At 40.8% G+C, this 27,588-nt stretch overlaps 1 protein-coding gene across 1 annotated transcript in view; it reads left to right on the top strand.

Annotated features, from left to right (window-relative positions):
- Positions 1 to 73: 73 nt before the first annotated feature.
- Positions 74 to 27,588, top strand: part of bcr (BCR activator of RhoGEF and GTPase) — a 92,380-nt gene continuing 64,865 nt past the window's right edge. Inside the window, exon 1 of the mRNA XM_019361150.2 lies at positions 74 to 2,570. Within this exon, the coding sequence (XP_019216695.1) occupies positions 953 to 2,570 (1,618 nt within the window). The 5' untranslated portion in view covers positions 74 to 952. The remainder of the gene's footprint in view (positions 2,571 to 27,588) is intronic.

A 27,588-nucleotide genomic window follows, 5' to 3' on the forward strand; every position in this document is an offset into this window, starting at 1 on the left:
CTCACTGAAAACCAAATATGTGTACCCCAGCTCTGTCTCTTTAACCAGCAGACTCACTGTGGCTCTGGTCCCTCCCATTCTCGCAGCCCTCCAGTGCTGCTGGCCTGAGATGGTAGCGCACACAGCGGCACTTTCACGGCCGAAGAAACGGGATAAATCTGGAAGGGAACTGATAAAAAAAATACCACATAGGTGCTGTGGAAAAATGGGATAACGAAACGAGCAACATAATTAATACCGGATCCACCGCTTGATCCCTTCTCCTGTTAAACAGATGTTGTCGTGGCTTGCATTTTGCGCTTTTTATCCATTCTCCTTCAGCGCTGATGGTACAAAGGCGCTTGGTCAGGACCAGCAGCAGCACCTGGGATTACAGCCATATGAATGGGCAAGAGTGAATGAACCGCGCACAAACCTGGGATGGTAAACACAGACAGCAAGTGAGTAAACCAAGCAGGATTAAAACACTTTCTTTCTTTCTTTTTTTTTCTCCGTGGGAAACAGACCACCAGTGTCACCCTGCGAAGACATACTGTCATTGTTTCGACGCTGATTTAGGGGAGAAAAAACGATTCAAAAGTGGCCTTTTCTGGAATAATGCACAAGAATTATGAACTCTATTATAGATTTTTATTCATCTCTATATCTCGCACATTCCCTAGTTTTTCTGTAACTGAACAGCCGGTTTCTCTTGTTCAGAATGGGATTTATTGTTGCGACTGCGCAACCTAAGACAAGTGTGTGCAATTAGACTGTGTGCTTTTGAACGGGTTACCTTTAACCATTGTCACTGCTACTGGAAGTGGCCATTGTTGTCGATAAGGAATCTGTGGTGATCGGAATAAAAACAAAGGAGGTTAAAACAGTGCACACTTGACATCACCCCCCCGCCCTCTGTTTGTGAACCAGAGCCGGTCACAAAAAAACCCCCCCTAAAAACCCCCCACATAATATGGTGGAACCGGTGGGATTCATTGAAGCGTGGAAGGCGCAGTTCCCAGAGTCAGAGCCCCCCAAGATGGAGCTGCGGTCTGTCGGGGGCATCGAGCAGGAGCTGGAAAAGTGCAAAGCATCCATTAGACGCCTGGAGCAGGAGGTGAACAAGGAGCGCTTCCGCATGATCTACCTCCAGACCCTCCTGGCCAAAGAGAGAAAGAGCTATGACAAACAGCGGTGGGGCTTCAGAAAGACACCTTTGAATGAGGGGATGGACCCTGCAGCCACACAGGGTGCTGAAATCCAATCCCAGCAGCCACACATGCAGGAGACTGGTGTAGTTGGCATAGGAGGAGGTGGTGGAGGATATGGTGGTGGTGGTAGTGGGGATAGGAGCCGTTTTCAGCCTCTAGGAGATGGATCTGGCAGGTCAAAACCCAGACCTCCACCTGCCAGGAAGTCAGCCTCCCACGGTGATGGCCTGGAGTCAGCCTTTGATGTACCTCAGCAAGCAGAGTCAACTTCCTGCGATAACCTCGATGGCCTGTCGCCATCAAAGCAGAGAGGTGGTGTTACTGTGTCACCCCGCAGGCCCACCCTTCCACCCCCAGACAAGGACCTTCCCACTGACCCCAAGGACAAGCTTGGAATGGGACTTGGTGTGGCAGCTCTTAGATCCAACTTTGAGAGGATCAAACGGGCGAACTCGCACTCAGCAGGTGATGTAGCTAAGGGCCAGGAGAAGCAGCCGCTGCCACCACCACCGCTATATACCAACATGGAGTTCCACCATGACAGGGGTTTGGTCAGGGTCAATGACCGTGACGTCTCTGACAAGATCAGCTCACTAGGCAGCCAGGCCATGCAGATGGAGCGAAAGAGATCTCTTCACTCCCTACCAGGTAATCTGGCTACGGTGGCAGGGGAGCTCCGTGCCAGGCCGGTCTATCGAGGAAGGTCCACTGAAAGCACCTGTGGTTATGATGCAGAATATGAAGATGGGGAACCCAATCAACGGCATTCAGGAAGGGCCAATGGGGGAAAACCACCTCCCCCTCCTTGGCAGCCCTCTGAGTTCCAAGCCTACTCCAGCGTCTATGTTGGTGGGGTGATGATGGGTGAAGGTGGCAGTGGAGACGGACGAGGGGGTGGTGGAAGTAGCAGCAGTGGAGTCACAATGAGAGAACATGGTGGATGTGATGATCACCTTCTGACCTGGCCTCGTCGCTCCTATTCCCCAGGTAGCTTTGAGGATGTCGGTGGAGGTGGCGGTTATACACCAGACTGCAGCTCCAATGAGAACCTGACATCCAGCGAGGAGGACTTCTCCTCAGGTCAGTCCAGCCACGTCTCCCCCAGCCCTACCACTGCTTTCCGCCGTCCCTTTAGAGAGAAGAGCCGTTCACCCTCCCAGAACTCCCAGAACTCTCAGCACTCCTTCGACAGCAGCAGCCCTCCGACGCCGCAGTCCCAGAAGCGTCACCACCGGCAGCAGGGAGGCCATGTGGTCATGTCTGAGGCTACTATTGTGAGTGTTCGCAAGACTGGTCAAATCTGGCCACCTGCTGCCCATCATGACCTCATGCCTCACTGTAGAGCATCCCATGACAACAGTTTCCATGGAGATCACATAGGTGAGTGGTGGCTGCTGTCTGTAATCTATGTTTTGTTGGAGGTCAGGTGGGCTGGAGGGCGAAGGACATTTTAAGACATTTTTCTGTGAGGAGGGAGGGGGAAAAAGAATGAAAGCTTGAGTGAATGAGTATTATTTAGTCATGCTGGAATTATGTTGGTGTGTTTTTCTTTTGCGTTTTTAGACCCTTCTTCATGTAATTTGTATTTCCTCTTCATGCCACAAAGCAGCCAAACGTTTTTGTGAGAGATACTGTTAGCACAATTTTGTACGTGCGCGCAAACACTCTGGACTGTGTATCCTCTGGACGGCCTTGCGTGGGAGAAAGATGAAAGATCCACCTCTGCTTATTCCTGGAATGTGTGTCGGGTGGGTGAACAATAAATGTGGTCAGTCTGCGTTGAAACAGCAGGTCTAGCCTTTCTCAGATGACTCTTGCGGCTGTTAGTATGGAATTCGAACAACTGTCTGTCTTCCTGCCTGTCTTTCTTTCTTTCAGAATTTCGAAAACTGTCCCTGAACCACAGCCTGAAACTCTTCACTGGCAGAACAAAAGAAATCCAGTCTTATCTTTCCAAACAATTATCTACAATTATCTACCGTATACCTAACAGCTAAATTGCAGCCTTCCAGCTATGGCACCTGTAATAGAAAACAGCTAGCAGATAGATGTGCAGCCTGGAGCTGAAATCATGGGTACTGGCTTACTGAGCTGTCATGCTGAAGCCCAGCAGGAGTGAAGTGTGTTGCTTTGAGGAAAAGCACATTAGGAGGGCACAGTTTACTGTAATTGCGCAGTAAAGTTTCCATTTCAGAGGCTGGGCCAGGTCACAAGAAGGAAAAGCCAAACACTGCTTGGGTAGTTCAAATATTTGATATATATGTATATTTTTCAGATATAGATTGTTGTTTACCAAGGTGTGGTTAGCTGCAGTTCCGCACATTTTGGAGTGTTGTCTCACTGGTTTTCTGCAGTGGAAGTGAGGAGTGTTTTAGCACTCACTTGTAACAGATTTGGGACTGGCATCCTGCTTGACCAGACAGGCAGCAGGATGCTGGCATCACACACGTGCTCCAGTGCCAGGATGAACTGGAAAGTCGGGAGGAGGTAGTCTGATAAATGGTAAAAAGGGAAAGAAACACAGGCAGTATTATAGAGTGGGATTGGAAGAAGTGAAAGTTAAAGAGAAAGTGTGAAAGCAAGGAAAGTTTAGGAACAGTGTTGACAGCTGTACAAGTACGCAAAAATGTAGCTAATCTAAGTAACATTTCTGTCTACCTTCATTCTCGAAAGCATTATTGTGTGTATACCAGTACAGCTATTTGTTTTAATATCCTGAATGTTGAACAGGCCTCTTTGCATCTATAATTCATTTATTTGAATTGAACCACTGACACAGTGGCCCTGGTGGGATCAGCTAAAATGCTTTTCCAGGCCGGATGCGATCGTCAAGGTGCGTGATTGCATCCTGTTTGGACAACCACTCCAGAAATACTTGCAGTGAAAGGAAAATACGTTTGTTTTTTTTTTAATAGCAAGTAACAGTTTAGAGCAATGCTAAGCTATTGGCTCTAACAATTAAGATTGTTTTCATTTAGCAGGAAAACCCAGATAGCTAGTCCACAGCAAATGGCTATCTTATCTCCAGCTGCTATGTTTAGGATTATCACTCCACTGTCTGCCCTCTTTGTTTTAGCATCTTTTCCACAACAATGAGCCCTGTGGGAAATTAGGCGAGCCGGAAAAGCAGGGATGGAAATGCAGGATGGGGGTGATACATTTAGTGGGATAATCTGGAATTTGAGCAAAAGATAAAAAATTATGGTTAGACACCCTGCGGGGATGCCTTGTTTTCTAGTTGGGGTTTAAGCTGAGGGCAGATACATATGATGTTGACAACAATGATGATGATAACAGTGAATGTTGCATCATGTTTGGGCCCTTAGTGTGTATGTTTTGTTTTTGTTTTTTTTGACAGGCAGATAAAGGGATAGTAAAGGAAGTGTGTGTGTTTTTAGTGGGCGGCTGATTATAATGAAGAGCGTGGACGGTGTTGTGAGGAAGACTGAGGGAGGCAGAGTGCAAGGCAGAGCTGTCGTTTCTCGCTTCATTGGTCAGGGATGCGGGGGCTGGAAAGAGACACAGATGGGAAGAACTCTCCCGTTGTGTAACAGAAACACACACTCAGGCTCGCACACAAAGACAGACATGCTTGATGCCCACTCTTATACCTTAAAGTTGGAGTGCTTTTAGCAGTAGGTGTAAACGTCCACTATTTGATCCATTGTTGTATTGTGAGATAATGCCGACTGGCCAGGTCATTCTTCTCTTCTCTTCTCTTCTCTTCTCTTCTCTTCTCTTCTCTTCTCTTCTCTTCTCTTCTCTTCTCTTCTCACAAATATAACAACCAGATCTTTTGAAGATATGACTGAGTGAAAGATAATGGCAAAAGCAGGGAACCTTGGCAGGTTACCACCCCCCACCCCTCCACCCCAACAACAACAAAAACGAAAAAACAGCACACCATTTTTGCAGGTAAAACCTTCGCCTGCCAACTTTTCATTTTTGAACTTAATTGAACAAATATGAGCTCAGCAGTGTATCCTCGAACATTTAACCGTTCATCCTGAGTTAGACTGACACATTTCTTTTACATTTTGACTTTGAGTTTTCTAATTTGCTTTTACAGCGATTACAGAAAATCTAATTTAATACAGTAAAAATGAAAAAAAAGCTAAACTAAAATATGGGGACTCTTGGAGGTCGTTTGGTTTATGTATGGTAAACCTACTGATGGGGATTAACTTATAAAACTCACATTTTTTAGCGGTAGCAGGAAAGTGCCCCTACTCTGGTTTTGCTCCCCAGCCCAGCCCCACCCACACATCTCACCCACTCAAAGTTTTTAGAGGTCAGTTCATTGAAGAAAGTGTAATGATTCTTGTGCTGCCCAAAAAATGGTTAGTGTCTTCATACTTTGTTTCCATGAATTAATCTGAAGGAAAATCTGACGAAATGTTTTGTTTCTAGCGTAACCCAGGTTCTCTGAAAACTGGGTGAGATATAACACTGGGGGAAGCGCCTTCTGGCATGACCAGTCACGGAAGCGCCACTACCACCATGTCTGTCTGAGATAAATCATTTCAAGAACATGGAGTCCCCCATCACCACTTTAAAACTGCCCCTTGCTCTATACCAGGCAGTCTGAATGATTTTCTTACATTTGCCCATGCAAGTGCTAGCTGAGATGGGTTTATTGCTGGGTTTTGCCTTGGTGTCAAAATAGGGGGGTTCAATCTTTGAGATCACCAACACTTGCAAATGCTGCTCAGGGATTCTGCCTGGCATTGTATAGCATTGTTTGCAGAGGCTGATGTTTGCCAGCAACGCTTGTGCATGTTTGACACCCATACATGCGATACAAAGGGGATGGGGGGTTTTCACAGAGTTCATCAACCCACAAACATTTTGGCAAGTCCAGGTTATGATGTCCCTTACCTTGCTGCCACCAGTGTTCCCTGGACAGATCCAGTGGTTGCCATAACTACTAATGCTCAACTTTGACAGCCAGCAAATAGCTATATAAACACAAGCTCAGTTATCATGCTAACTTGATAAGGTGCAGGAATGCAACAACACAACAACCTGTTACCAGAAAAATCTTTCCAGTAACAAAAATATAATTACAACGTAATAAAAACGATTCCTGAACCCACAACAAGCCACATTCAGGAACTACCTTAGTGGCTGCGTCTGCAAACAGTTGAATAGATAATCCTGGTTCAGAACCGCTGACGAACTCTAGTGATCGTAACTGGGAAGAAAGTGAGAATGCCTGATGTTGGGTCAAGAGATCCATGTGTTCGGGGAACCCCTGTATTCTTGAAGGATTGGTCTGTCTTAGACAGATAGTGGAGCTTCTCTGATTGGTCATGCCAGAAGGTGCTTCCCTCATAGTGTGATACCAAGTGAGGTTTGAAGCAGAACCTGAGGATTTGTGTCTCTGATGACAGGGATAGCAAAGGACAAACCTGAGAAAGCTTCACCCACTGTATCTGTCCTATTTATAAGTACTGCATGCTTTACGTGCAGGGATTATCACTAAAACTAACCATTTTAAAGTAATTGCATTTCTTAAACTCTCTATTAAAGAAATGAATAGGTTAATACCTTTTTTAAAATCTACATTATGATACACGTGGTGCTGATTTTTACACAGGCAACCAGTAGTATTAAGAAACCTGTGGAAGATATACAGTCATGTGAAAGAAGTTTTCCTATGACTCTGTGCAGTCCTGTGAAAAACTAAGCGCACCCTTTGGAATCCGAAGGAATTAAGAGGGTAACTAACAACAAGATGCTGCTAATCAAATGCACTTGATTAACTGAGTATTAGCAAGTTGGAGCACCTCTGTAATAGCAAAAGTTTTGTCATTGCAAATACGTATTAAAACATGTTTAGGAGAAGACAAAAAAACAGTCATATAGAAAAACCATTCCTGAGGGCAAAAAATCTGATTATGCCATCAGTGTCTGTCTGCGTGCATCTCTGGATATATTTCTAATATATTTATCACCTGAAACACCATAATGTGAAATGCATACACACAAGATCCTCCCCATGAAATCAGAGTTAAGTGTGTTGCTTGTTTGGCTGTCTCGAATATTGCTCAGCATCTTTAAATACTGTAACAAACTAGTGATCAGTGGAGTGAGCATTGTGAGAGGGAAGCCAGAGAGGATCTGAGAGAGGCTGTATGTTTTGCATCATATGATTCAGCATGTATTTCACACATGTACAGAAGGGGGACAGAAAATGGAAAGGAATGTTTTATAGTATCCTTGTGTAGCACAATGACCCCCTTTTTCACACGGGGTTGGCAGTGACTATAAAAAAGATGTATTTAGCATGTGTAGTTGAGTGAACTGGGGAGTGAAAGCAGGCTGCAGGCTTGCAGTTGGGCCTTGAGTGGTTGAAGGAGTAGTGGAAAGAAGTATGAGAGGATAAGGAGAAGAGGTTGGAAGCTGAGGGAGGGGAAGCCAATCTGCCTTTCTTGCCAGCTGGGTGCTCAACTCAGCCTTTCATTGGCCTGGTGCAGCCTGCTCAGACCAATTATGCAGGGATAAAACTGACCCTTTGTTCCCTTGGCAAGATCAGTTTTGGAAGAAGAAATCTTCTTTGCTAGAAACCCCCCCAAAAGCCAAATAATAAGTATTTACTGATGCGCATAACTACCCAAAGATATGTAGGTCTGTAGATTGTTGAAACAACTTTCATATCACAAATTATGTATTTTTATATTTTATTTGTGCCACAGTGGACATAAAAATGTATCCCTTTTTTTGTTATGAGGTGCTTACAGAAATAAAAGCTTCCAGTAACATCTTAACCAATATAAATTACAGCTTTTAAGTGATTACATTAAAAAAACACCAGATCCAAACAATATTCTGTATACAAAATAACTTTACACCACAAATTCTTACCAAAATATGTTCCCAAACCACTGCATGCATGCCACAGATCACCGCTAATTGATTCAGATGCATTCAAATATATAATGCGGACAGATGTAGAGTTTCCTTGTAGTGTTCAGTGATGATGTTGCATTGCTGTGTTTCTGATGTAAGAGTCCAGTCTGGCACAGAGGCTGGCCTAGAATTGCTTGGTTGGCACTGGGCAGCAGGGTGGAGCAAGTCCAGCATCTCCCCAAAGAAAGTCAAACTGCCTGGCTGGGTTTGTGAGCCGGGAGCCTCTTGTGTGTGTTGTTGTTTGAGGTTGTGTGTGTCCGTGTGCACTCGTGTGTGTGTGTCCGCTGTCCATGTTTTGCAGGCTTGGGGGCAGTTTTGGACATTCAAATCAACCTTAGGGTGAAGGGAAGCAGATTGGATAATCATAACTGAAAACTGCAGACAGACATGCAAAGGCAAACACACATAAACAGCACACACTCATATCCCTCCACAGGGTAATTACTTTTCCCTGCTTCACTTAATTCTTCTTTTTGTATTTGCTTGTGTATTTCCTATGTCAAGCATCTAGCCGCAATCTTTTCTCGGCCGCTGACAGCACTTGGAAAATCCCTGTCATAAACTTTGGTGACTTGACCCCCCCCCCCCCCCCCCTTATTGTTTTTTTTAAACTCCCCTTACTTTTGAACAGTGGCCATCTTGGCTTCCCCTAACATGGCCCGTGCTGTCCCAGTCACTCAGATTATAATTTGGATTGGCCACACTGCATGGAAACTGTACTAGTTAGCGTGCACAGCTCACCACTTACCACAGAGCTTTGTACTTGCAGTATAAGTGCATGCTATTGTGTGTTTGCTGGTGTTCTGCATATTTTCGGTTAGCTGCATGGGTTATTAATCACAGCCAGGTCTCTAAGGGGCCAGGTTAAGGTGGCTGAGACCACAAGGCTCCGTACTGATTTGTTTACACTCATTTACTTTTGTCTAGACATAAAGGAGCATGCCACCTATTTATGTCACGGTTGTGTTACTAGTCACAGAGCTCACTATATACTTCAGTATCTCAGTTTACAGAATAAAAAACTGCTAAATAACTAAAAACGTGAAGTGAAACGGTGACCATCGTGTTTGTAAGACATGGAAACGCAAACACAAATTTACAGTGACATAGTATCTTAATACATATGATTTCCTGAGAGAAAGCTTATGTAAACTAAGTAGAGGGTCTAGCTTGCTGTCTCTTGTCAGGTGAAAATATTTCGGCGTGGCACCGTAAACCTCTTTGTAACCAGTTTCACACGATTGCCTGCTAACTTCCTCCAACAACCACTCATAACCGGTCAGAGAATACACTTTTTTCTCTTTTAACCGGTGGCTGCCAGATGGTCGCTGACAGGACTTTAGGCCTGTGTGAATGAGGCCTCATACACCGTGTCTACTTCCAGGAGACACCGTGACCAATATAAAGCCACATTTTGATCTCAGTGAGAGCTGCTTTATTAACAATGTGAGGCAGATAAGCCTATAGTGCTGTGATGCATTTTCACACACATGTAATAACTGGAAACTAAACAGTATTGCTTAAAGAGCAACAGAAACCTCTCTAGTGATTGAAATCTGTAAGCCTTAATCGCCACTCTTCAGTCAGGGTATTAAAAACTGCCTAATAACATTACTTTTCCTCACTTAACACAGCTCATATTAAAGCATTACAGCACAAATGCATCATATCTGATATGCCACACTTAGGATTGACATGTATTCACGTTTAAAAGTCATACCGAAAAGTTCCACAGTGAATCGTGTGTTATTGGTGGGCTTTAGCCCAAGATTTTTAGATCGGTTACCCCTGAACTACAGTGGTTACAGATTTAATACATTTATATGACTATTTTCCCTTCTTTGCCATTTCTTATACTCTCTTTGTTTTGTTCTTTCCAGCAATGCTTCATTAAAACATCTGCTTCTGGTTTCCTTTGCTTGGAACCCTTTAGTGGCACTTCACTTCTCTGTCTTTATTCTTCCTGGTTTTCCACCAAGCAAGGGGAAAAGCAGAGAGACATCAAAGTCAGGACCCCCCTCGCAGTGAGGCCTCTGTGTGTAATTGTTGAATAGGGGTTTACCTGACGAAATCTCTGTAAAACAACACAATCAGTGCCAGCTGTTAGCAGCAGGCGTTCTTGTTACAAAGCAGAAAAAAACTCTTCCCGTGCACCTGCATCTGACTTTTCCTCCAGCTATGTTTCCATACATGCACTGTGTATGTGTTGTTTTTTTTTTCTTCAGTCTACCAGTGTAAGATGCACTCCTACCACCTCCTGCAGCTATACCTTTAAAGGCTTATAATTCTTTAGAAAATGGCTTTATTTACCTTTATAGCATTAACTACAGTCCTCCATCAGAACTAAAGAGGGTTAAGGGTTAAGCTCTAAATAGGATGTCATATCCCCTGTCCTCGGCTCCCTGAATGCCCTCAATATCATGCTGTCTTTTGTCTAATATTGCGAAAAGAAAAAAGTGAAGGACATGTTGTTTTCAGAGTGAACTATTGCATGTGGTTGGTTCTTGATGTTACCTCGGATTCAACAAAAGAAACAGAGAAGGTGCAGAAAAGTCTAAAAATTCATGAAAATTTGGAATTTGTGAATCTTAAAGGGTGAAACGGGGAGAGGAAACTCTTTAGGCATTCCAAGCTGAAATCTGACAAAACAGGCTTTGAGCCTCATTGACATTCACAACATGTAAGAATAACCTGAAAAAAGAAAATGAGCAACAGATGACATCATGCGCCTATTTCCCTAAAGGTCTTCTCCTGCACTTTATTCATCCTCTTTATCTCATCACCCCCAGCCTTTTCCCATTTGCCTTCTCCTTGCCTGCCTCATTCACTTCATCTGAGCACCATATAAAGTGCTGCTTCTAATTTGTATCTACTTGAAGCCATTTTCCATCTATATACCATCTTATAGCTGAGGCAGATGCATACTGCTAAAATTGACAGAATGAGCTCATCCAGGATGGCTTTTAGTAGATAAGGCTGACTGCTCTGTGCTCTGTACAAAGCTCACTCATAGAGTGCTGTTTCTTCTTTCACAGTAGCAGTTCGTGTACAGTGTTTGAGCAATATTGGTTATCTTCAATGACATAAAGAAGTAGACTATGAGCAGGGACTATGGACTATACCAGTAGGCTATAGGCAGTGTACTGGTAAATTGTGCTGAATAAAATCCAGTATCCTACTTTCTCAAGAGTTCCACATTGTCCTTCGATAGAAATGCTTGAACATACAAGTCAGTCCAGGTGTTTTTGTCAGTCTGAAATGATTCCAAATTGGAACAATCGATCCAAACCCAACCCCCAGCCCTTGCTTGGAATGACACATAAAACTAAACAAAGAGCTCATTACAGCCAGCCATTCCCTCTGCTTGTCCTGTTACACTGCGGGCTTTCTGCATACTTTGAACCTGTCAGCTGGCTCGCTCTGTTTCTTGTATGTGTATGCATGTACAAGTGTGTCTGTTTTGTTTTGTTTTTTTCCCACCTTCCCTTAGGCTCTATAAGACTGTGTTTAACCTAAGTAGCAGGACGAGTTTGTTCAATCTGTTGTAAAGTACTGGCCAGGCAAGGTGTAGGTGTGTGTATGCATTTTATTTTTTATTTTTAATGATTAAAATATTCCTGTGTGGATATACTGGCTAGTATTACCTATATAAATGCTTAATTGAATGTCAGCGAATTCTAGCACAAAGCAGGATTATAACAAAATGTAGTTACTAAGAAAAAAAAAATAAACAAAACACTGAATACCGTGTTGGAAACTCCAAAAGCTATGACAAACCTTTGTAAATAAAGCAAACACATTTTTACCAGCATCATGTCCTGTAACAAGGATGTCATGCTGGTGTATATTAAGCAGCATATCAGATGATTATATCAGCAAGGCTCTATTTTGTGGTGCCAACGTTCTGTGAAAGTAGGAGGTGGAGAGATTAAAACTAAAAATACCACCTTATCAAACTGATTCGAGTTGGGCTACTGACCCAGATGTTTACAGACCAGAGTGAACGAGCAGAAATGACTTAACCACATTTTTCAGTCCATCCAGTTTTTTTTTTTACTTTCAGACTGAAGACAAGTTGTGTTTTAGAGATTTATTTAAAAAAGGTGTCTGGGTAAAGGCAGTGGCAAAGGATTTGACTGCATTTCTTTCAAAGGTTCCTTTTGGACATTGGCTGCTTTTTCTGTCATTTTCAGTCTAGTCCATGAATCTGGCCATTTTCAGAGGAATGATTTTTGTTTACTAAGCCACTTAACACGGACCTGTGAGTCATTCCAGCATAAAAAATACATTTAACTCAAATTAACTCAAGGCATGAACCAGCATTGTGTTTAAAACATAGCAAACAACCAATGAACCAATTTTATTTTGTATCTTTATGCATTTTGTTATAAAAAGCTAAATTTTTTCTTATTTCCTTAGAGGAGTGTAATAAAAAAATACCAAAGCCACAATTTCACAGACATAAAATAGCATTTTCCCCAACAAGGTGATTTGTTGAAAACTTGGTATATCTTGGCAAATGTGTAGCGTGTCCTTAAAAAATGGACAAAAATGGATAGACCCGAGAGATGCCTCTGGTCTTTCGGTTGATTTGTCTACTGTTCAACAAAGCCTCATCATTAATGGTCTCAGTGGAAGTGTGGCTATCAAGAAGCCCTTCTTAAGTAACAGGAAACGGGGAGGAAAGGCTGAGGTGTCCCAGATTAAATAAGAACTGGACTGAAAATCAGTGGCACCAGGTCTTATGGAGTGATGAATCCAAATTTGAAATTTTGGGGTCAAATTTGGGTTAATCAGCATCTATAGAGGAAATCAGTGAGTTTTTACAACCATCTGTAAAACCCTGTGGAGGCTCTGTCATGGTTTGAGTTTCATTTCAGCCAGCGGTGTTGGGGATCTTGTCAATAATATAGAATTATAAATGCAGAAGTGTAATGTCCGATTTTCATCCATCATAGAATACCATCTGGAAAGCATCTGATTAACAGTGTCTTCATTTTTCAGGACTTCAGGACTTCAGGACTTAGGATAATGTCCACATCTTCAGAGACACTTTATTAGGCACAAAGAGCAAAATATATGTGAAACTGACTGCAATGTGACTTTGTCAGTTTTGAGAGAAGGATCTGCCCAGTTTAACAGACATGTGTTAAATGTCAAAAAACAACCTTTCGGCAGATGTGAAGAGATGTTTGAAATCCCATTATGCTGTCTCTCACTCTAGCTCCCTTTATTGTCTGTTATTCGTTGAGCTGCTAGTTGCAGAGGGACTGGATAACTGTAGGCTCCTGGGGAAGATCAGATTTCATGTTGCGATCCCCCTCCCCTTCCTCCATCTCTTCCCTGAATGCCCTTCGGTAACATCTTTCCTTCTGTGAAATCTCTTTTATGTCACTCAATATCCCTTTATCCATCCCCCTGACCATTTTGCTCTCTCCGGCTGCCTCTCTCATTCGGTGCTGTTCAGCCTGGAGCGCACCACACAGTACAAATGGTGATTTTTAAGCCCAATTTGGCCATGACAGCTGATTTTCAGCGGTGGAGAGACGGCACTTGTCTGCAAGAATACAGGACACATAACTACGGATAGTGGCAAATGCTGTTTTTACAATTTTAATTTGTTACCTCAAAGTGTAATCATGATGATTTCAAAAGTGTCCCATTACAGCAAGTAAGAGAAATCTGAGTGTTATCCTGAGCAGGTTAGAAATGTGAAGTGCGTCTTCAAAAATCTCTTATTAGTTGTTCAAATTTTAAAAACCTTTTATCTGCATCAGCATTTTTTCTTTTCTACATTTCTGTTCCAATCCATTGTTAGTCTTATTTTTTTCTGACAGGCAGCACAATCCAATCCAAGACTTGGTATATACGGATATAAGAAGTCCAACTGTCCAGCTTTTCCTGCTTTACCTGTACATAGCTCAACGACAAGTCTGGGTAATTTCCCTCACAGCACTTCTGTCGTAATGCGTGGAATCTTTAAGTCTTCAACAGAAACCTTGTGCAAATAACCTGATGGCAAGAAAACAAAGTCACAGTGAAGGCGTGTGATGTTTGCACTGGGCTGATACCTTGTTCCAGTTACTATGAAAGTCAAGGAGCCAATTTGAATCAAACATAAGTACATCTAAAAAGCAAAAACAGGAAATTAAAAAGACCTCTCTAAAATGTCAGGTTAAGCACGGCAAACATGCCAAATAGCTTATCTGACATTGATCTCACTGTCGGTTTACAGAAACTGAATTTGGATGCAGGAGGAACGGATTATGAAGCTATTCTGCATGCACTGCTTTGTTGTGGGATTCTGAGCTTCCTCTGTTATGTCCACATGGAGTCCACATGGTCAAAGCTAAACCCTGTTATGTGTTTAGCTTTTTTTCCCCCTGCCATTCTTTATCAAGTCTTGGGTCTTTCTTTCTTTCTCTTTCTTTCCTTTTCTCTCTCCGAGTGCTCCAGTTTTACATACCACACTGTGTCATTTTCATTGCAGTTCTTTCTCATCTGTCCCACTTTATAGACCCATGAATTCTCAGGGTAAAGTGGCTGTGACTGGCTTGTAGTGACTACTCAAGAAGTCTTTTCTCAGCAGCATCTGTAGCATTGACATACTGTGGCTTGCTGAATTTGTACAGTGTTTATTTGAGTTGGTTGTAGACGCTTCCTAAAAGTAAACCTTTCTAACCATCTCTGTGCACTATCCAGATCTGTGTTGTACACTTTTATAGCTGCATATCCAATAATTCCACTCTTGACTTTTGACAAAAGGGTGTGTTTGCTTGCATGCATGTATGCACCACTCTCTTTTCATCCATTATTGATGGTTGGGGCCCCCTCGCTGAAAAACTAGAAACTGACTATTGTAACACAGGGTGTCATATTACTCATCCCCACCTACCCACCCAGTAGTCAGCCTAGTATGTCTGCTTATTCTAATTCACAGAAATAAAACAAACATACTTTTATAGAATTGTGAAAAAAAAATTGTCTTAACACACCGCAGTGATGTGCTCAGTTTGCAAACCGGCACGCCACAAGCCGAAGATTTTAAGTAAGTGTTTAAAGTGAAAGATAAAGGAAGCGAATCATCACACTTGAGAAGGTGAAACCAGAGAATATTTGTCCTTTTAACTAGAAAAATGAATTATCCATCCATTTGTCAGTTTTCTTAACCACTTATCCTGTTGAAGGTTGCAGGGAGGGTGAAGTCTATCCAAGCTATCATAAGACAGGAGGAGTGGAAGCTAGTCCATCCCAGGCATTGAAAATGAAGTAGCTGATTTTAAAAAGCATTGACCTTTTTTTTTTTTTTTAAAATGCACAATCATCAGACTTACTTATCATCTACTCTCTTAAAGTTTCTGACATCATTAGAAGTGATGACTTGTAGATTACATAAATATGATGTACATTTTATTTTGTAAAATAGTTTTGTGGCACCAAGTTTGGGTCAGAGTCTCCTTCACAGTTATAGTTTTTCTGGTTATTATAGTTCCCCAATGTTCGCCATTTTTTATTCTGTATTTTCATCTGCAGTTCAGAACATGTTAAAAACAACATGCGACACACAGAAGTTTTACAAGCTTTGACTGAACACCAGTAAAGCTAAAAATACCAAGTATTGTAATGTTGTTGTGTTTGTTTGAAAATTTCTTTCCTCCAAAATTTGTTATGAAAAGGATTTATTAAACCCTAATAACACAAAATGATAAAATCTTGCTAATTCTGTTGTAGTTACAGAACTGGACGTTTAGCACTACAGCTGACTGTAAAGTTCTATAAATATATATAGGTATAACTGCACTGAGTAATAAATTAACATGCAGTTAAGAGCAGTGCTATGTGCTTTCACGTGATTTCTTTTTGAACTGGAATGTTGTTTTGTTTTTTTAACTCAGTGACCATTATTATTGTGGTCATAATTTTTGAGATTTTAAATTAAGTTTGAGAGAAGAATGCCACATGTGCCACATGTGCACTGGGTCCAGTATTTGAGTAGTATTACTGATAGTAGTAGTGGATGGAAAAGGCAAAAGAACATAGTTGAACCAAGGAACTCAAAAAAAAAACCACCCAGCAGAAACCCTCACACCTATATCACTATTTATTAAAGGCACACACTGCCACTTTCTTTAGGCTTTGTCATGGGAGTGTGTCTTAAGGAAGACTGCGTTTACCAGGCGCCTGTCCTGATGCAAGCACACTTTATGTAAATATCACATCTGTCACTCAGGGGAACCAATGCTTCTGGTTCTCTGAAGACTTCTTTTTCATGTGTATTGTGCATTTATCCAGAGAGCGATGCCACTCCTTGATGTTGATGCGCGAGCGCAAATATGTTTCTGTATTTATTGTGTAAATGTTTGTGCTTTTGCCTTGAGAGTGACTTTGCATTAAAAACAGAAAATGATCTGTCTGTGGTGCCCAAAGTCTGCTCTTCAGACCAGAGGAAGGTAGAATAATTCTATTACTAATGTATCATGCCATGAGATATTTTTAACTCTATTGATTACTTAAGTGAGTCAGTGTCCCATCAGAATACCTTTGTGCATCTTTTAGCAGTTGGCTGAAAGAGGTGAATGGCCTCATCTGAGAAAGGTGATATGGTGGTGGTTAGGTGTGTTTCCTGGTGTTGGCTGAAATTATCCTTAATTTGGACAATGCTTCTCTTTCCTGAGGTTGTCTCTTAAAGATATTACATCTGCAGTACTTTATACAGTCTTGAGCTACCCCTAATTCCTTAGATAGTTTTATTCCAAGGAGCAAGAACTTTCTTGCTTTGTGAAGGTCCTTCAGCATTTTATTTGGACAGTTTTTTTTAATACATTGTCACATTACACGGTGTGCAGTGTGTCCTTAATAAAATTGAAATCATTTCAACAAGTGTGGGATAAAAAAATGAAGTGAAAGGCCTAAAAACTATGTACAGCAGACGAACAGTATTTGAAGTCATGCTTTAAGAAAAAGGAAAATATTCAGCAAAGACTTGACACAGGACTTAAGAGATGCCTCTGACTGGTTGATCCATTTACTGTTTGCCAAAGCCTCATCAGAAATAGTCTAAATAGAAGTGTGGCTGTAAAGAAACCTTTCTTCAGGAAGGGAAATGGGTAAAAGAGGCTGAGTTATGCCACATTACACAAGAGCTGGACTGAATATCAGTGGCAACAGATCTTATGGAGTAATTTTTTTTTGTTCAAACTGTCATTGTTATGCATGGACCAGGTAGAACACGGTGGAGGCTCTGCTATGGTTTGGATTTGCATTTCAGCCAGTGGTGTTGGGGATCTTGTCAAATTATTAAATCATAAATGCAAAAAAGTACCATTACATGATTGGTAACAGAGCACTGTTACTGTTCTTTGATATTGATGCTTATCACTAATTTGGTGTAAAATAAAGAAATGCACTTTGATACACTGGCAAGCTCATCACGGATACATTCAGTAGCTACACCAACTCACATTTTTAGTGAGTTAGCAGGCTGGAATGCACTGAAGACACAGGTGCAGCCACTTTACTGAAACAAACGTACACACAGCTTTGGATTCATGAAATTCTTCTTTGTGTTTCTTGAAGTTGCCGTTGTTACTCTGTAACTCCTGTCAGCTCCTCTTCTTACATGCAGTATATTGTATATAGAGTAGCTGCATTTACATTTTATATAATGAAGCATAACTGCAGAGCACATAATGTAATCACGCAGTTACGCAGCATCCAAAGTAGCATGTGAGTTCTCTCTCCACTGTGGAAACTTCCAGTGTTTTACACAGTAAAAACGAGCTTTAATGAATTGATTTAGCCTGTCGAGGTAGCAATGATTGTAGTGAAAAGCAGAACAGACAGAAAGAGATTCACCTCTGGCAGACACATTGTGGCATCTGGCTTCAAGACCTCCGTTGCTCCAGTGAGGGAAACAGATGTGTTAGTGTTATGAAAGTGTGTGTGTGTGTTTGGGTGAGTGCTCAAGCACGTTTTTGGATCCAAACCTCTATGTGTGTGTGTGTTTTTGTCTGTTTAAGTGTGTGTTTTACCCACAGTGTGACCATCCAAGAGCTGCATTACCCACTATGTTGGATACACAGCTGAATCCATAAATATCTCCCCCTGTCTCGCTCACTCGGTGAACACAGGAGCCTTGTGATTGATAATTGTGTAATTGCCACTTACAGATGCCTCTCACAGCTCCATTGTTTCCTTGGTTACATGTTGTAAATTACAGACACACTGTGGTCTCAAACTGCCCCCTTAAATTGTTGTTGGTCTCAAACAAACAAGTGTAGAACATGCACTGCGAGCATGTTTTAGAAGAGGCCGAAGGAACACTTCAGAGGCTCGCATCTACATTCTCCAGTCGATGGCAGTCGCCCTGGTCACAGGACAGAATCTGCATCACATTGACTGCCAGTTATTTGTGAAGACTGGATTAAGATCCAGACTGGGAAGGGAAAAAACTGTTCATATAAAGAGGAAGTGCAAAACAGTCTGTCACGAGTCAAGAATAAAACTTAAGTGGCGAGTTTCCAAAAAACACTGAAAGAGAATTACATCCCATCTGTGTTGGTTGGAGTGTTGACCATGGTTGCTAAATCTCCACAAAACTGCTTTTGTGTGCTAAAGACTGCGACTTCAAGATGATTTGTAGGAAAAATTTTCACAAGGCGTCTGAGAAATTTACAGATACATATTTTAAAAAAGCCACTCCTGACACAAAGTCCATTTTTAAAATAATTATAGCTATTTTTTATGCCCTGTCAGTGTGCTGGACCTTTTTAGCTGAAATCCACAGGCTTATAGCAAACTGTTTTCTACTCTGTATTTCCTCTGTTGCTGTGTTTCTGAAATTCCTTTCTCAGCTCAGGCTCTTATGTAAGTGAATTAGCTAGCAGTGAAGCGATTAATTTTTGATTTGCTGTGTTAGAGATCAGAAAATAGCTTGCTTTTGCTTTCCAGCCAAGGGAAAGGGTTTAAACATGAAGTTTGTAATGAATTTGCAAAGCTTTATTACCACATTTTTTTTGTGTTTGTCTCTGGTGCTCTCATTATGAATCTCTTAGCAGCCTTGATAAGAGCTGTTAACTCATATGGGTATGGCGCCCACATACTTTAATCTTTTATTGATAACCCTCAGCCGTCCTCTTGAGCTCATTGTTTGAGAATGCAGAGTTCACAGATGATAATTTATCTAATATATTTAGATTTTTTTGATTGTGTTAGACTTGTATTTTTTTATGTTCTGGTTCCCCTCTAAGAAAGTTAATGAAGTCTCTACAGCAGTATCAACTTACTGTTCGCAGTTACTGTAATTCAGTCATGTGTTATATCTCGGTGTGCTTTGTTTCTTAAAAGAGATAAAAAAAAATGCATTCAAGTATCGATATGTATTATAGAGCATCTGAGGCTAAATTTGAAAGTGTGTATATCCAGATTTTAGGAGGTTATTCTGTTCTGGTGGATAGACTGGTATTGACTGTAGGCTTTTCTGTTGCCATTTTAGTCACAAGGCCTATTCTCTTGAGAAAAAGAAGCTATCTGCCAGTGAGGCCATTATCCCCTGTGTCCCTCTGCAAAACATAAATGGATGTTTCACTGCTCAGATTGATTTTTGAGTTCATTTTAAAGGGAAACTGAGGTGAGATTTAAGTAGAAATGTTAAGTATAGATTGTCATTTGGAATGTTAATTATCTAGATCTCTTTTTTCAATGTTGTGTGAAACATTTAGCCACTAAGAACTCCGAAGCATGTATGCAGGAAAAAAGGGGTCTCAGCTCTGAACAAGGGGTCTAATTATCTTACTTTTTTGGTGTGATTCTGAAGGAACCCTATCAACGTGTTGGCAGATAACTTATTTGATTGGTCACCTTGTTTGTAAGCAGCCTATCGTTCATGGGATTTATGGCTTTGGTTTTAGTCTCTACCAGCTCTTTTCGGAAATATCTGACACTAACTGTTTAATGCTCAGTTTCCAACAGCTAGTTGCTTACAGTATGTGTCTGCCATTTGATACAGAGTACATTTTCTGTTTACTTTCATTGAATTCAGACAATTTTACTTAATGCATATAAAAAGCAGAGATGGTGAGTGTGGATGAGGTCAACCATCAAAAGCAACAGACGGTGCACGAGAGAGGTGATGAAGAGAATGTGGGTAGGGTGGAGTGGGTGGAGACGAGTTTCGGGGGCGATTTGTGGTAGAAGGAGTGTAGCAGCAAGAATGAAAGGGAAGGTTTACACAAGATGGTAGTAAGACCTGTGATGATGTATGGTTTGGAGACAGTGGCACTGATAAAAATGTAGGAGGCAGAGCTGGAGGTGGCAGAGATGCCAAGATTTTAGCTGTGAGTGGGGAATGTCGTTTTCACTAGTTGGTTCTCAGCTTTCGTGGATACAAGTTCAATATTATTGTTGCAAAATAAAAAGAGACGATGTGTTTAAAGGTGTATAAAAATGTGCCATTTTTAGCATGTTGTTAGGTGGTTGCCAGGCAACATGATGATATCAATGTATCTGATAAAGATAAGATCCTTCAGGGGCTAAGTTTGGTTGCTTAGGCCCTGATGGTGTAGGTGTTGTTTGTGGACAAAGAAACTCACAGATGGACAGAAGTAGATTTCCTGTATTGTAATACAATTTTTAAAAAATATATGATTAGAGCCATGAGTGAAAAGAACCACTTAGACTGCCGCAGTGTGCATTTGTCTGTTCAAGGACATGCTGATATTTACATTTCATACCATACAGGAGATTATGCCCCAACCATCCCTCTCCCTGTACTGGGTACATCTGGTATACTACCCAGGCCTAAATTTAGGTGACATGTTCTATTAGGGGTGGATCACAATATTAGCAGAGCTGTCAATGTTCACAGTCAGAACAGGCAAGAGTACAGAATGAAAAATACCACAATGCTTCTTTGGCTTTACCAAGGTTTATTTTGAACAGCATCTTGTGGAGACTTGACCCACAGAGGTAAACACTTATGGTAGCAACTACATTGCTGCAGCTAACACAAAACACACATTTGACATCATACAGAGGATTTAATGATTCTAGTAATAGCTTATGTGTTTTGGAGCAATCTAACAACTACTGTCTGGCTAATGTTCGCTGTTACATTATTATGGATTTATGCTATGTGGGTGTATTTGTACTTGAGTCTGGATGGAAGCAGCAGCAGGGAGCGCTGCTATTTTTTGACACTGATGTCACTCGTCTTGCCTATGTGAGACTGATTCATGGACCTCAGGCGGAACATTTTAAGGGACAGCATGGGTGGGACATCGCATATTAAAGTGTGAGTGTGTTTAGTCATGTCCTCGTTGTTTGCTTGAATGAGAATTATTCTATTTTTAATCGGGTGCTGTAATGTCAAGCCAAGGTGGGGAACATCAACTCTGCAAAGAGGAAAAAGAAGGCGAAAAAGGGTTTTTAAATAAATTCATCAGACAAGTAAGGACGAAAAGGTCTGTGAGGAAAAGAACTACAACCAGCAGAGTGACTGTGACATGAACAAGTGCTGTGAAGCCGTTTCAGACTACACAGCATAAGCACAATTAATTTTGCTCAGGAGGTAAAGCTTGTTAAAGTATATTTAAGACATGTACCTTTTGTTGAGTCAAACAAAACAAACCTCGGTCCCATATGGCTGCTAAAGAAACAATCTGGGTAATGCAGGTACTAATTTAGATCTCAGTAACATCTGCTGTAGTGTATTAGTGGGACTTTTTCTATTTGTTAATAGCGAAAGCCTGACTCATCTCTTTTAAAACACTGTTGTATTGGATTTTCTGTTAAAACTATACATTTTCAGGGTTGAGGGATCCACTGTGTCTGTCTACTGACTGCATATGTCAGGTTTATTAGGAAGAAAGCCAATAAAATTCCTAGGAAAAAAATCTAATAAAGATACTGTATTAAATGTATGGCAAGTTGTGAATGCTACCCTACCAGTTTATAAAAACCTCTTCCTCCACTATTCTCCGCTATTTAACAAGGTAAATCGGGTCAGATCAGATGGATGTCTTCATCTTTCGGCACTCTGATGAATTGTAAAATACAGGGTGTATCAAAAAGAGTCATCCGAATTCAATTTTTTGACGTGCTCTGTGTTAATATACATTAAATAACAAGTTGGATCAGCATTGATCAGTTAGCATTGTAGCAAATTTAAACTGAGCCTTCGCCAATGACAGTGGATGTGTTACAGCAACAAAAATGGAGAAAGCTGTAAATTTTGCAGAGCTCCACAATAGCGTGTGTCTGTACGCGTTGGTGTATTCACATGTGTGGTAAAATAGAATTTGTGGACCGAGACAGGTTGTCAGCTCCCTATTATCACAGTGGGACCTGTGTGTCTGAGTTATTGATGGCTTCAATTAGAGACTGAATCTCCCCAAGAAGGCGCTCTCACCTTGCCATACCTGCTTATTATTTCTCCCAGCAGCTTTTTCTCATGGGTTACACAGCTCTCAGGGAGCTCTCCGGGTGCTCAGATAAATATGTTGCTGAGCAGGCAGAAAACCAGCCAGACTGAATTTAGCCAAAAGGACTGATTTGGCCCTAGAGGCCAAAAAACATAAAGCAGTAAGGTTATTATGCTACAATGTGGCTTTTTATTTAGTTCACAGAAAAACAAAGCAGTCAGGATTTCTCTCAGCTTGGTTCATTGTGATTTGAGCTTAACTCTCTGTTTAAAACTCTGGTTTTCTATTTTTTTTTTTATTTCATTTTGTAGACAAAATCAATTAAAACACAGACACACAGACAATATCTGTAGTTGTAGTTCATTTTCAAACTGATAGCCAAGGTATAACAGAAACAAAGAAATGGGAAAAGGAGAGCGCAAAGTGTCAAAGAAGGAGACATATCAAGATAAACTGTAGCACATGCTGCTTTCCCACACCCCTCGGTGTGATCTCTCCTGACACACAAACACATCTTTCTCTCCACTTTCTCTTTCTCACGCTCTCACTCGTGCACACACAGAGCATCACAAACTTGCTGATTCTGGTGTGCACTTGGAATATTACTGGACCTGTGACATCCCAACTCCACTTCTTAAACAGTGCTAATGGTTAAACTGGGTCACTCAAAGGTCTTTTCCCATCTTTTGGTTTGCTATTACTTGTTGTCACTCGAGTGTGGCGAGGCCCCGCTGCCCTTTGTCCCACTCATCAGTGAATAATGGTCTCTCTCTCTCTGTGTTTCTCTGTCTCTCTCTTCAATCCTTTCTTCAACCACAAGTTGCCTCGGGGTTGCCAAAGGCTCGTGACGTTGTGCTAAAAGGCTACTTACTCTGCCCAGTGCAGCGGGTGATTATGTGAGATCATTCAAATTTTAAGCTGAGTGCTCTTACAACAGTGTGTTAACTCGCGTGACACTGTCTATTTGTGTGTTTATATTTCAGATTTGCTGCCATGATTTTGAAGAGTGAATGTTTTCCTAATCGACACAAAAACCTCCATTTACTTAATTTGCTTGAAGATTGTGCTTAAATATAGTTCTGAGACTCATGTTAATTTATGTGCTTACTTTAGGACACTTATCTCACACCTATATAAACAGCATATAATAGTATGCAAAGTAGTGTCACATCAGTTTTTTTCTATAACATTAATAAAGTTTTAAAAGAGATTTACAAAATATAATATTATATTTTGGACGAAGCCAGCCAATATTGTTAATAATACATTTAATTATAACCTAGATGTAAAAATATAAGAAACTAGGTAGCTGCCTCATAATTGTGTGCCTAAGCCGTAGACTGTATATAAAAGATGGACTCATTATTTTGTGGACAGCAGCTTTGAAGCTTTGAGTTCTGTTTTACAGCAGAATACACAAAAATGTGTATGTCCTGGCTGGTTCCTGGACGTTGCTAGTTGCTAGAAGAAATTGTGTATAAAAGAAAAAAGAAAAAAAAAGGCCTCTACTTCACATTGACTGCACCTCACAGGGTGGTAGTAAAATAGTAAAAAGTGTGACGTGAAATGGAAACAGAGGACTTTTGCCTTCAAAATAAAAGTTGTGCCTCAGCGATGCAGCCATTTTAAAAAGAGGAAACTTTTACTTTAAAGGTGAATGGACAAAAAGGTGTGTTTTAAAAAAAACAAAAACATTTAAATGCATTTGGATATTTTGTCATTATTCCTAGCAGAGACCACATTCATGAGAATGCAAATTTATTGTAAAACATAATACAGCAACTGGTTTAACCAGCTTGGAGGGATAAAGAAAATACAAAAAAAGGTGTGTTAACACACATAAATGTTACTTTACTGCTGTCATAGTTTTCTTCTTTGTGTGTTATGAAATGTGTTCAAGTGTACAGAAGTAACTGTGTTTTATTTTTGTCATGACGCTCTTCAGAATGCACAGGAGAAAAAAGGTATAAACTCTTACGTAGGCATACGAGACTTTTATGATAACAAATGATTCTACCGGCGACACTGTTTTGTAACTTTTCAGTTAATGGAAACAAAATAAAATTGATGGCTGTCTGCACGGCTGATCTGAAGAAATCCTTCATGATGATTCGTTATGCTTTTAATTTATTTATTTTTCTGTCCCGCTGTGTACTGCTGTAGTGGAAACTACCTCTTTGAGATTGAAGTGTTACTCAGAAAAACCACAAGTATAAATACTACTTGTCCTTGCAGTTCTGTAACTAATTTGGGTTAATTGTTTCCATGCTCCCTCTTGCTTCCCTACATGCGCAGAGCCTTTGCAGAGCCTCTCTGACAAGTGTAATGACACACACACACACACACACACACACACACACACACACACACACACACACACACACGCCATTGTGTGAGAATTGGTGTCTGACCCAAATCCTGCACAATGTCTGAGTAGGAGGGTGGGACAGGAGGTGTGAGTGTAAGGGGTCCTGGCCTCTGTAGCCCACTGATATCCTAACAGTAGCTTAGTGACATCTCTGCTTAGTGTCAGCGGATAAGCCTCCTTCAGTGCTATAAGAAGGTTAGATTTTTGGCCCATATTGGATAGTGGGAACACAATAGGCAGTGTATATGGTTTAGTTTTACATGTAATCATTGCTTTCATTTAAACAAAACTTATCACAAACATCATCACTAAGTTGTTTTTGGGGGGTTTTTGACAGAGGTAATTTGTGTTTTATGTCTGTCTGTATTTATGTGTGGCCCTATTTGCCACCTCAGTCGGTTTGATATAGAGAGTTTGTGACGGTGCTGTCAGCAGTCTTTGTGTGTCTCTCTTTGTCTAATCCTCCTGTCTGTGCTCAGTCTATGTTTAAGCTTTTGTTGTTCTTCATTGGATCATTTAGACAAGGATTTCAGTCGCCTGGTGTTTGACTGGTCTATTATGCATAATTAGAAACAGGTTTGCAAATCATTCACATTCACACAACAGAGCAAAAGTGGTCACTTTGTGTCGTTTGACTTTGCATTCATTTGCATGGAGGTAACAACGGTAATAGTTTCCTTGTTCTAGTCTTTAAAGATGCTAATTGTAACAGATAACATTTTGTGTTACAGTTTAATGTATAGGAGTGTAGTGCCATACTAGTGTAGAATTTGAGATGTTTGAGTTCTGCTGTAAACAGAACTGCAGTCTAAGGATCGAAACGTTGTCATTTTTTTTAGCACATCTTCAGCTTCCTGCTAGGAATGCTTTTGTGGTAGCTTCATGTTTATGAAATAAATTATTGGTTTTTGGAGCTTTTCTTGGTTGATGTGCACATTTTTCCTTTACACATTAAACACATCATCCTGAACTTGAAAGACTCATAGACATGACTTGATCTTGTAGCCCAAAAAAGACAGAAAGTTGTCAAGAGCTTCACAAAACATGAAAACAATTACTCCCTCTTAAACATTTCAACACCCGGAAAGTTAAGAGATTAAATCTGTTTTTGTGGCTGCAGTTGTGGTTCTTGTTTGTTGGATTTTCTGTGTGTAGGAGTACTATTAACTCAGACACTGCAAATCTTATGACTCATTGTATCTGTCTGGTGAGGGTTTATCTTTCTGGCTGTAAAAACATTGTATACCCAGTTATGGAACTCTATGATGTGGATAAAATTAATATTAACAGATAATATTAAATCTACAGTATAGGACTATGGTGTGGCACCTTCCTATGGCTGATTGTTTGATTGTTAAAGGGGACTCATTGTGTGCATGTACAGCTCCTGTATTTGTATATTTGGACTTGAGTAGTGTTTCTTCTAATTAGCTGACCCTCGCAAACAGAGGGTTTAAACACTAGGTGGGCAGCCTATTTGCCTGACATCACCATATTAAGGATGTTTTATATCTCTGACAGCACACAGAGCCAAGATCAGGAGAATAAACTGTCTGAAACTGAATATTTAGGGCCGCCTGAGCTTTTTATAAGTGTGGCATTTACTGCATATTAAAAATATACAGTAGTATACTAATTTAAATAGGTTTTCATGAAAACTAAACGTGTTTGAATTCTCCTTGACAAACTAAGCAGGACTTGCAGTCAGCACTATATTGTCTGGGGACTCTCTGCTGCCTGGCTGCAGTGAGCCTCATCTGTGTGTGTGTGTGTGTGTGTGTGTGTGTGTGTGTGTGTGTGTGCTGACGATGTTTGTTTATGCAGCATGAACACTCATTAAAATGAACAAAGCTAACTGCGGTTAGTAAGTCAGAGGATAAATCCTATAAACCAAAAAAAAAAAGCATGCACATGTTAAATGTGACACTCACAGATGGCTTCACATATATTTGAAGACAAGATTGCACCCGCTTCTGTCATCTAACTTCTTCTCCTCTTTCTTTCCACCATTCTGACGCTTAACTGGGCAGATTAGTGGAGCACGCAGATGCCCGCATGGGAATTGTTGCATTTGTAGCTCTGCAGAGGAGAACCTCTGGGAGACTCGAATTTTAATTTGATTTTTGTTCTTGAGGTCACAGCTCTATTTTGAGCCAATTTCCAACTTTTTTTTTTGGAATATTGGCACTTTGGATACTCTGCCCTTTGGTTTGTGCGTATGATTTTTGGCTTGGACTTGCTGAGCTTAGCAAACAGAAATAATTTTTTATATTTTATGTAGGAAATTTTCTTCCATGCACTGCAGAATAAAATAGCCGGTTTGCAGGTGGACTGTATTAGTATCGTTATACAAGTTTGTGCAGATCCAATTGATCATTTGTCAAATGACAAATGTGACAAACATGATACTTGTTTTACTTGTGTTTACCATCTGCAGGTGAACCATGAGAGCAGTTTTGATCCCAAAGGCCAAAGTGTCAAAGTTGAGTGAGAGTGCAACCAAAGACAGAGTGTCATGTAATAACAATAAATCTACTCTTCCTCTGTTGCTGTAAAATGATATCTGATTATATTATTTTAATTCTGCATTAAACAAACTGCAACTGTTACGAATCAGACAAGAGATTTGTTTTTATAGCTCCAGCCTCATGAGAAAAGAGGCCAAAAATACTCCAATGGTGTTGTGTCCTCTTCTCTC

The sequence above is a fragment of the Oreochromis niloticus genome, linkage group LG7 (genome assembly GCF_001858045.2).
Source record: "Oreochromis niloticus isolate F11D_XX linkage group LG7, O_niloticus_UMD_NMBU, whole genome shotgun sequence".
In the NCBI taxonomy this organism is placed as follows: domain Eukaryota; kingdom Metazoa; phylum Chordata; class Actinopteri; order Cichliformes; family Cichlidae; genus Oreochromis; species Oreochromis niloticus.